General features: G+C 38.5%; 1 protein-coding gene across 1 annotated transcript; it reads right to left on the minus strand.

Moving 5' to 3' along the window:
- Nucleotides 1–3,078: 3,078 nt before the first annotated feature.
- MSTN (myostatin) lies at nucleotides 3,079–8,893 on the minus strand. Its single transcript, XM_084264497.1, has 3 exons — nucleotides 8,513–8,893; nucleotides 5,967–6,340; nucleotides 3,079–3,781 (listed from the first exon to the last, which is right to left on the minus strand). The coding sequence occupies exons 1-3, from the start codon at nucleotides 8,883–8,885 to the stop codon at nucleotides 3,401–3,403; spliced, it is 1,128 nt and encodes a 375-aa protein (XP_084120623.1). The 5' UTR covers nucleotides 8,886–8,893; the 3' UTR covers nucleotides 3,079–3,400.
- Between the last annotated feature and the right edge of the window lie 1,039 nt (nucleotides 8,894–9,932).

Genomic DNA, 9,932 nt, shown 5'->3' on the forward strand with positions numbered 1-9,932 from the left:
GATTTGGCCTTTAGTTATTACTTTGAAGTCTATTCATATTTAGCAAAACAGTACATCTATTTCAGTTCACATATGCTTAGTGGTGATGACTTGTGTCAGCTGTTCAACTCCCCAAAGGCTCCATTTGAGCATATTGGAAGGTTTCCCCCCTGCAAAACTGCACTGTTCAGCAGAAGCAGGATGCCTTGGATCAGGTTAATGGGGCTGTTCCCCTGGCGAAAGGGGCCGTGAGGCAGAGTGTGGAGCATGCTCTGAGCTGGGCATGGGCAGGGATGGGAGAAGCTGTGAAAAATGAGAGGGAAGCACTATCTCAGCTGCAGTGTGTGGGCACTGGGTAGGAGGTAGGGGTAGAATAGCACTGGGAAAGACACTAGCGCATGTTGCGAGGGTAAGATCCGACTGGTAGAGCCAAGAGGAAGAGCTGAAGCAAAATCCAGATGAGGGGCTGCCCCATTGCTTGTGTGCACTGTGTCTTGGAGCACTTGAACACTGCTTTGGAATGCTGTAGTCTAACTGTGTTGTTCTTATGGGGCTCTTAAGATGCCAGGCAAGGAAATGAGGCTGTTTATTTCTCAGAAGTTATCTGCTATTGCATATTTCTGGCTTTCTGGGTATCCAACTTAACAGTGAAATTTAAGTTCTTGGCACACAATGCACTCATGGATGCTGTTGAAGTCTCTATAACCTGGGCCCTGGAAATATAAGGATGTAACCATAAAATAAACACATTAATTATGAATAATTTGGCAGAAAAGATCAATAAGATCAAAGCAGAGTGCATGTCTCTTGAGTAGCCACTTGTACATGAGGCTAATGTTAAAACCATGGGAGCTAGGACTGCCCTATGACAGCCTGAAATTTGGCAAAATATGAAGGACATGCAGTACATGGAAATTTTCTTTGAATATCAAGATGGAATGCCAGTTGGAGTAGAAGTTTTTGGGAATTCATATTTCTCCTCTGTCACTTGTGCACTGGATTTGTGCAGGGCACAGGCAATTACAAGGCAGCCAGTGATGTCACTTGTATGGGCGTAACTGAATTCGCGTTAGCTTTAGTTTAGTATCAGGGCCCTGGTGCAGATGGGAAGTACACTCTGTTTGCTCTCTGCTCCAAAATCCGCACTGCCACACCTCCGTGGCTGTTGCTATACGCAACGGCAGTTCTTTTGAAGTCTCCGAACAGTTTATGAGGCTTTTGGTATGCCTCATGCAGGGGGATACTATTGATAGTTCAAATGAGCAGGGACTATCTGGTGCCTGAATGTCATGAGTTAAAAGTCAAAGGGCAACATACTGGTCTCCCTTAAAGTCAGCAGAAGTGTTGTTGTTAACTTCAACAAAGCTGAGACTTCTCTCTTAATTCTGTGACCTTGGCTTTTGGAGAGTGGAGGAATGGCATTGTGCTCTGAATTCTTCTGACTTCACCAGGACGCTGCATTCTAAGTGTTTTTAAATTATCTTGTATTTACTGTGTCTGGGTTTTGTGGGAAATGAAATAGAAAGTGTATTTAAGGGCCCCAGAGACCTGCTCTGATGAACTACATCAGGAGAAGCTGAACATCTGCTTGATGCTCGTACGCAGCTTTAGCAGATATCTTCATAGTTCAAAAGAAATTATACAAAATGTTTGATTTTAAGTTTCAAGCCTCATTGCTCAAACTTTAAATTTTAATGTCCTTACATACAAATAAAGAAAAAGTAGAAAACTCGATACAAAATATTTACCATCTAGGCATAAAATGTATAAAAGGGGAAGGGCAAGAAAATCAAGCACTTTTGCAATTTTAAGATGGTTTTACACAAAAGAAACTGAATTCTGGAGTATACCATAAGTATGTATCATTGCATACACAAAAATGTGTATCATTGCATTGGCTTAAAAAATAATGCTTTAATAGTTGTATTTTAAGTGTGAAATGAAATGGACTTTATAGTAAATTGATTTGATTTTTCTTTTTAATCTCAACTAACAAATTTTTATCATAAGGAAAAATGTACATTATTGTGTGGAAATCCATGTACTGTGTTTACTCAAATAAGATAATACTTTGCTGCAAAGTTTTAAATATAATAAAATGCATTTAATATCAATCTTTTGTCATATCATCATTATTTATGGACATAGCATCCAAGTATGGAAATTCAGTTGTGGATCAAACTGACCATAAAAACAGTAATTCAAAAAACCTTATAAACATGTCAACACCCATCATTTATCACAGATGGCTCATACCAATGTAAAAAAAACCCCAACATATAAAATGTAGTATAATTCTCAACATATGGTTTACTTTGTTGCATTGTTCCTATGTGCTGTTTGTGTTAAATCCAGGAAATTATATTATGAAGAGAATATTGTTTGGGATTTTTATGAAAGTACAGGTTAAAGTCGTTGTTTCTTGTGATGAACATATACCAACAGTGAATAAAAAATAAACATTTATTTACAAAATATTGATGCATACATATTACACAAGTCAGTTATATCAAAGAGGTTTTTTAACAATATCTGTAGCAACCAACTATTTGCATTGGTTTATCATAGTGCAAACGGTAATGTTGCAAAGGCAGGTTATGATGTGGGATTGCGATTTGAAGGTTAGACTTCTCTGCCGCCTTTTGTTTTACTACATCTAGAAAACTATTCCCTTTCATTTAAAAAAATACCTAGTTCTTGTGAATGTTGAATAGTGTACCTGAGGATAGGGCAAATTTGTTATTACTCTAAATTCTTTCATTAGATAACTATCTATTTACTCTGCTTACGTAGCACCATTGCCATTGATTACTAACATACTAATGAGAAAAAGGAATGGAAACAAGCTAAATACACTACGCCATCCCTAATTTGAGGATTTGTCCATTTATGTGGAATTTTATCTGATACATTTCACAATTCTGCACTATATATTCAAGTGTTTAAGGATGATTCTGGTGGTATTGTGTAGTGGTGTATATGTTGCCAGTAAATATTTTCCTGTAAATACAATATTGAGTGAAGCTGTGAAGAAATATACTTAAAAGCTGGCTCCCTCTGTCCTCGGATGAGAAGGGGCTGGCTTTTGATTACCAATATGCATTGCAACCTGCATAGAAATTTGCATCTGAATATTGATTCCCTTGCAATGTAAGAACTTCACACGTTAAAGCCAGTGATTTTGATTGTAGCTTTCCTTTTTCGCTGGCTCAAAGCCAGCCGTTAAGTAACTATATTGTCCTTGAGTTCATGTTCTGTAGCTGCTGCTGCACTAAATCCATATGATAGCCTATCATACAGAATATAGGATGTTGGCAATGTCTAGCATACGTAAATTCACAGTTTTAAAGACTGGTGACAGGGTATGACTTTTTTTTTGGTAGCTTCCACAATTTATGAAGTGGTGGATCTTGTGACGATCTCATGAACACCCACAGCGATCTACAACCATGGCTGGTATCTTGCCATATATTATTTGTTCTTTCCCATTGAAATACAGCATGTTTATGGGGGACATTTTGGTGGGAGTGCAGCAAGGGCCTGCTGAACCTCTGGGGTTTGCTTGATGTACGAGGTGAGTGTGCGGGTATTTTTGTAAAAATACAAATTCGCATTCTCCGGAGCAGTAATTGGCTTTGTATCTTTTAGGTGCAATAATCCAATCCCATCCAAAAGCTTCAAAATCCACTGTCAGAGGGTAGCGACAACATCGGGATTCTGTGGAGTGCTCATCACAGTCGAGACCAAAATCTCTGCGGGACCGTTTTGGTGTGTCTGTAACTCTGACCTCTAAAAATGGGTTCTGTGAGAAGAGGAGAAGGAATCAGAAGCATTACTGAAGCAAACATAAGTTCAGTAAAAGCATGCAAACAGATAATATCTCAGATGTATCGAATTTATATTCTCAAATAATTTTTGCGACGCCACTTTGCCCTCCAGCAAACCTCTGCTACAGTTGACTGCTCAAGGATTATTCCTCTTTTTCATGCTGAAGAACAAACAGCATTCCTTGCTGTTTCTCTACAAAATTCTTTAATTTCTGAGTATCTCTGAAATCACTGTCACCTCAGTGCCATCATCATTTCTCTTCACTGCTGAAAGGTTTCAGAAATTTGGGGGGATGACGGATTTTTTACTTTTGGTATGGGTTTGGTTTGTTTGTCTGTTTGTCTTAAACCCCATAAGGAGAGCTACTTTTTTTCCTATGGAAGAGCTCCCAAAAGGAAACAAAGAACACCAAAAACTTTTCAAGGGTGATATCACTCATGGGGGATGGTCTCACTTTTGTGGGAGTCCTTCTGAAACTCCTCCTATTAAAGTTGTATTCAGTTCAGGCTTTCTGGTTATCAGGCCAAGGAGGAGAAACGTCACTCTGTAATTGCTATCGTTCTTGGATGACTGCAATGACATATGAGCGTTTCACCTGATGATGTAAGTTACTTGTACTTCACACTTTCCCTCTCTGCCAGGAGGCTGAATCTGCCTTACTGACCCCGGAGGAGCAGCTGAAATTTTGACTCCTGTAAGAGTCCTGTGGCCAGGAATGTACTTTTGGCAGATCTCTGAGCCACGTGCTTCCTACCAAAGGTGTTTCCACAGTCACCAACTGGGAATAGAAAGAAATTGCAACCTTCACAATCACGAGTTTGAAAAAGTTCCTGAAGTTTCCTCGCTTCCATGCAGTGATCAGCCCTATGTGAATTTGGCACTAACTGGGCTGCCCCATGAAGGAAGACCTTTCCTTTGGAGTAAGTAACAGCCCAGCTAACTTTGTTATGCAGATTTGTCCCTTCCAGCCTTTATGGCTGCAAGTTGTCCAGTTGCTGGAGATGATCCAAAAGGTACATGATATGGGGAGGGGCTTGGTGAGAGGACCATCAAAAAGATCGGTCTGTGCATCTAACTGCCCTGCTGCTGAACCAGATTGTTTTTACAGATGATGATAACCATAGGTTATCCATATGTGTGAAAAACACAGCATTGAGTACTTGAATGGATGGAGGTGGTGAGGATGTTCCTTATCATGATATCCAGCTGGCCTGTTTCAAGTACAGGAGATATACATCTATACTGGATCTGCAATTAACATATTCCAGCTTCTTTTAACTGCCACGAAGTTAAACCTTACCTAGCTATATAAATACACTTGGGCTCAATGATTTTAAAGGTCTTTTCTGACCCAAATGATTCTATGACCAAAAGGAGGGATTTCTTCCTTGGATTTCTTTCAGCTGTGATATGTTCAGGAATTTAATGGGTTGTAGAGGATTAGTGATTTGCAGAAATACATGGTGAGGAAAATTCTGTAGTTTAACTGGTATACTTTAGATTTAATTTGCTCATTCATACTTATAAGAAACCAGAGAGTTATTTTATGCTCTTTCTCATCCCACTCACTTACTGTATCAAGCAGAATTTCTCTATTGAAACATTTCTAATAGATGGAATGATGCATGCTGAAAGATCCACAACATTATGAAGAGTATCTGTTTTCACATTCATAAACGTAGATAATGCTTGATCTTAATAGAAAATATACACATGCAGAATAGGGGAAAAACTCCCAGGAGTCTGAAGGCAAAAACCTTTCTCAGCACTGAGGCATCTTTCCTGTCAATGAAATAATCCAGTGACTACTCTTTACACTCTATTGCTTATTAAACAGTATTTGCTCCCAAATTTGTAAACAATGTTACTTTTGATAGTACCATCTATCAATAATTACCAAAATATTTTCCAGTTATTGCCTCTCAACATCTTACTGAAGTACTACAATTTGCCTCAGTTTTTCAAATAGGGAAATGGAGGCACAGAGATGCTATTGATTTTTTTACATGATCAGAGAGCAAAGAATGCAAGAACTGGCTATGTGGAACTTGTATCTTCCATTCCCTAAACAATGCTTCCATTTTATCCTTAAAACACAACTTAAATGCTTTCCAATAAAATGCAAGATATTTAAATGGGATTTTTCTAAATAAACTTACCAATCCATCTTCACCTGGTCCTGGGAAAGTTACAGCAAGGTCTTGTCCGTTTTCATCAAAAGCTTTTATTTCGATGCCTAAATTGGATTCAGGCTGTTTGAGCCAATTTTGCAACACTGTCTTCACATCAATACTCTGCCAAATACCAGTGCCTGGGTTCATGTCAAGTTTCAAAGATCGAATTCCAGTATATCTTGTACCGTCTTTCATGGGTTTAATAAGTCTCAGGATCTGCACAAACACCGTTGTAGGTTTTTGGACTTGCCTCAAGTATATCCACAATTGTGCCTTTACTACTTTGTTATATTGTATTTTAGAGCTAAACTTAAAGAAGCAACATTTTGGTTTTCCCTCCATTTGTACAAGAAAATCAGCTATAAATGAATGGAAAGAACAGATTACTGAACAGGGAACAAAAAGAAATATGCATATATAAACCCGATTACTTTTTTATTTTTCCTTCCAGACTGTGTAGGGTGTCTGACAATGTATAATAAGCAGTATCAGTAACAAAGTGGATTTAACTTAATTAATTTTCTCTAGTTTGTGCTCTATAGCAAATGTAATAGATGTCAACAAAATCATCATGCTATCACCTAAAAGTAACATCATGTGACAAGGAACCAATGATTGTTTTGTGAACAGGCTAAAATGAGTTTTGGCTAATCATTTTCTAAATAATTCTAGTTAGTGCCTTGTACTCCATAGGCTAAGCAGAGCCAAGGCGTGCTCAGGCTGAAACACGATAATAATGGGCAATCACAAGAAGATGCATGCTGTGGAGGACCTTTACGGTCCTTGACATGCTTGGGGCTCTGACCAGTGGTACCACTGCTGTGGGCTACTGTGCAACTGCAAAATAGCCTCTTTCCTAAATGAAAACTACCTGGGGAGAGGGCACAACCTATTCCACTTCACAGTGACTACTACCAACTCATTTCTGCTTATCCATCTCCTCAGGACCTTCACAAAGCATGCAGCTTCACATAAGCTGACTCAATATGTATGTGATGATCCAGCTATTTCTGATTTACTAAGTAGCCTTAGTGTGCCACACATCATACAGACTGACACAGCCATGGGTAAACTACATGAACATGTTTAGTATATTTTCTCGATGGAAAAACAAATCCTTAAGAGTATTAATTTAAGGATCACTTTGTTTTCTTTTAATTTGAATGATATTATAGGAAAGTCACGTGTATGGCAGCGTTCCCCCTTCCTGTAGCGTATGATGCAGCTGTCATACCTAGTCACAGCAGTATCTTTCTGTGCCAGGATAAAATGGGTAATACTAATCTTAAATAGTGCAGGGCTTTGACATTCATAAATCTCACCACTTAAGATACCTGTCTCTTTAGTGCATTCAAAATAGTTCAAGGGCTTTTTATAAAAAGTAGGAAATTAACTCAGATCAATGAATTACAATGACTTTTCTTCAGTCATTGTAATTATATAACAGCATAATTAAAAACAGTTACAGAGCCTTGGACACAATAGGCTGGAATAAAACTGCTGGAAGAGCTCAACTTTGTGATAAGGCTGCAGTAATATATAGCTATTAAGTACACATCTTATTAGATGAAAAATTTATAGATCGAGTTACTTTTTTGTCAATGCATACATTTTTAGCTGGTTAGAGCAGCCAATTTTATTCTAGTATGTGTATTGTAACAATATCTGTTACTGCTAACATGCCTTATACGTCCTGTCAACTTTTTCTTTCCTTTTTGACATCATATTCATAAGTGTTATTTAAAAAAGCAGCTGCCATAACCAAATACTTTAGCTGATGAAGAACATAGGATACTATAGTATTAGCTATGCAAAAGATACTTGATAGGAGCCATAGCAGATGTTTAGCACTCAGAAGATAACTCAGAATCTGCTCATTCAGTAAATGCCTTCATTCTTCCTTGGCACAGCTACTGGAGCTGATTGCTATAGCATGGACATTTTAACATTTAAATCCTCTGCACACATATTTGCTTTTAAATATATAGTTTTAACTCAGAGGTGGGTGGTGCTAGTTTATGGGATCAGCAAAGAAGCAAAAATTTAACTCTATACTTGCACTTGCTATAGCATATTGCAGTTCAGTGTAGTGCTGCTCTAAGCTGTATTTGTGCTGGTTTCTATTGCTCCTAAAAATACTGGTCAGTAAAACCTCCTTCAGAAAAAGATATTTATCTCATTATCTGCACTTGTACTTTATATTTGTGATAGGAAATGCCCTGAGTACTGCAGATAACGGAGTCAACTAAACTGCTGATCTCCCTTTGCTTTCTAAGGCAGTGGGCAAATCCGAAGTGCTACAGGGCATATGTGTTATAAGGAGCTGCAAACCAAACAGTAAAACAAAGGATCACAACACGGTCATCTGAACCTGGCTCAAATTCTTTAGAAATAACACTCTCCTCCCTCCCTCTAGCAGACTTCAGCCAGCAGCCTGTTGGGAGAGCCCGAGGAGGAGTTGTGTGGCTCTACAGCAGGGAGACAACTCTCTCGGAGGAGCGGTGGGAGGCGAAAGCAGCAGGGTTACTTACACTCCGTAGGCATTGTGATAATCGTTTCAGTGGTGGCATGATAGTCATCGTCTTCCAAAGAGCCATCGCTACTGTCATCTCTCTGGACGTCATACTGATCAATCAATTCCTGTAGTGGAGGAGCTTTGGGTAAAAGTTGTTTAATAACATCCCTGCTAATGTTAGGAGCTTGTTCCAGGCGCAGTTTGCTGAGGATTTGAATTTTTATGGCTTCTATTCTGGAAGATTTTGTATTCTGTCTCCACGTACAAGCGTTGCAAAGTCCATCTTTTTCGGCGTTCTCTGTGGGCTGACTACTGTCATCAAGAGCCACTGGATCAACTGAAATCAGCATGAACAGGTAAATATAAACATAGATCGCTAGCTTTTGCATGATCTCACATTCAGTGCAGCTTTTTCCCCTTCCCCCCCCCTCTTTTTCTCCCTTCCCCTTTCCCTTTTCTTTTTAGAACTAAACAGATCTGTGAAAGCAAATGCAATCTGAGAGACAGCTTGCCACACTGGCGTACCTTATATATTCCAAGGGGGCTTTTTATACTCCAACTTTGATTAGGCTCATGTCGTCAAACCCGACGATTGGTTGCTGTCCCAACAATGAATCTGGCTGTCAGAGGGTAAAGCCCTGTCGATCACAAGTCACTAGACAGCGTTTAGTTACAGCCAAGGGTGAACTGATTTATCTGGGCACTTCGTTGAGGATATGTCTTCTCATACTGAAAGGATATATTTCCAAGCATTGTGGGCAGCAGTACTGAAAGACAGCACTGTCATTTTTAAATATATACTAACCCTGTGCTTGTACTACGAATCAAGACAGAACTTTCTCTCAACTTGCTTTAGGCTTCTACCAGGTTTTTTGACTTGAAAGTTTGTGCTATTTAAAAAGAAAAAGCCCAGGGGATTACTGTTAGCAGGCAGGGAAAAAAAAACCCACAAACCTACTTTAGAAGTGTGTTGCAAATACTGCTAACTTGTGTTGTTCAACAGCTAAAATATATTGAGCAGTTCATATTTCAGAAATCCTTATTGGGCTTTCTTGCTAGGTTCTAGCTAAAGCAGTAATAAAGATTTTGTGCATAAATGAGACTCTGTAAATGCATTTCTTATGTGTCTGTCACTTTAGTATATATCAAAAACAACAGAATAAATCCTTTACTGAATTAACAGTTGATTATGAAAATGAGTCTGTCCCCTCTTCATGTTGTCACTAGGTCATCAGAATCATGGGTAGTAAATTAAATATTGAGAGATATGTAGAAACAAATGTATCTTTAGCTACTCAATCTAATATTATACAGAAATAATAAAACTTGCTTTTTCTATTAGTGATGAAAGTGTTAAAATACTCAAGACATTTAAATCTCTACTGAGTATATTTTCTTTTTCCATGTCATTTTTTGTTCCTGTTTAAAATGTCTCT

Source organism: Gallinula chloropus (assembly GCF_964237585.1).
Source record: "Gallinula chloropus genome assembly, chromosome: 5".
Taxonomy (NCBI): domain Eukaryota; kingdom Metazoa; phylum Chordata; class Aves; order Gruiformes; family Rallidae; genus Gallinula; species Gallinula chloropus.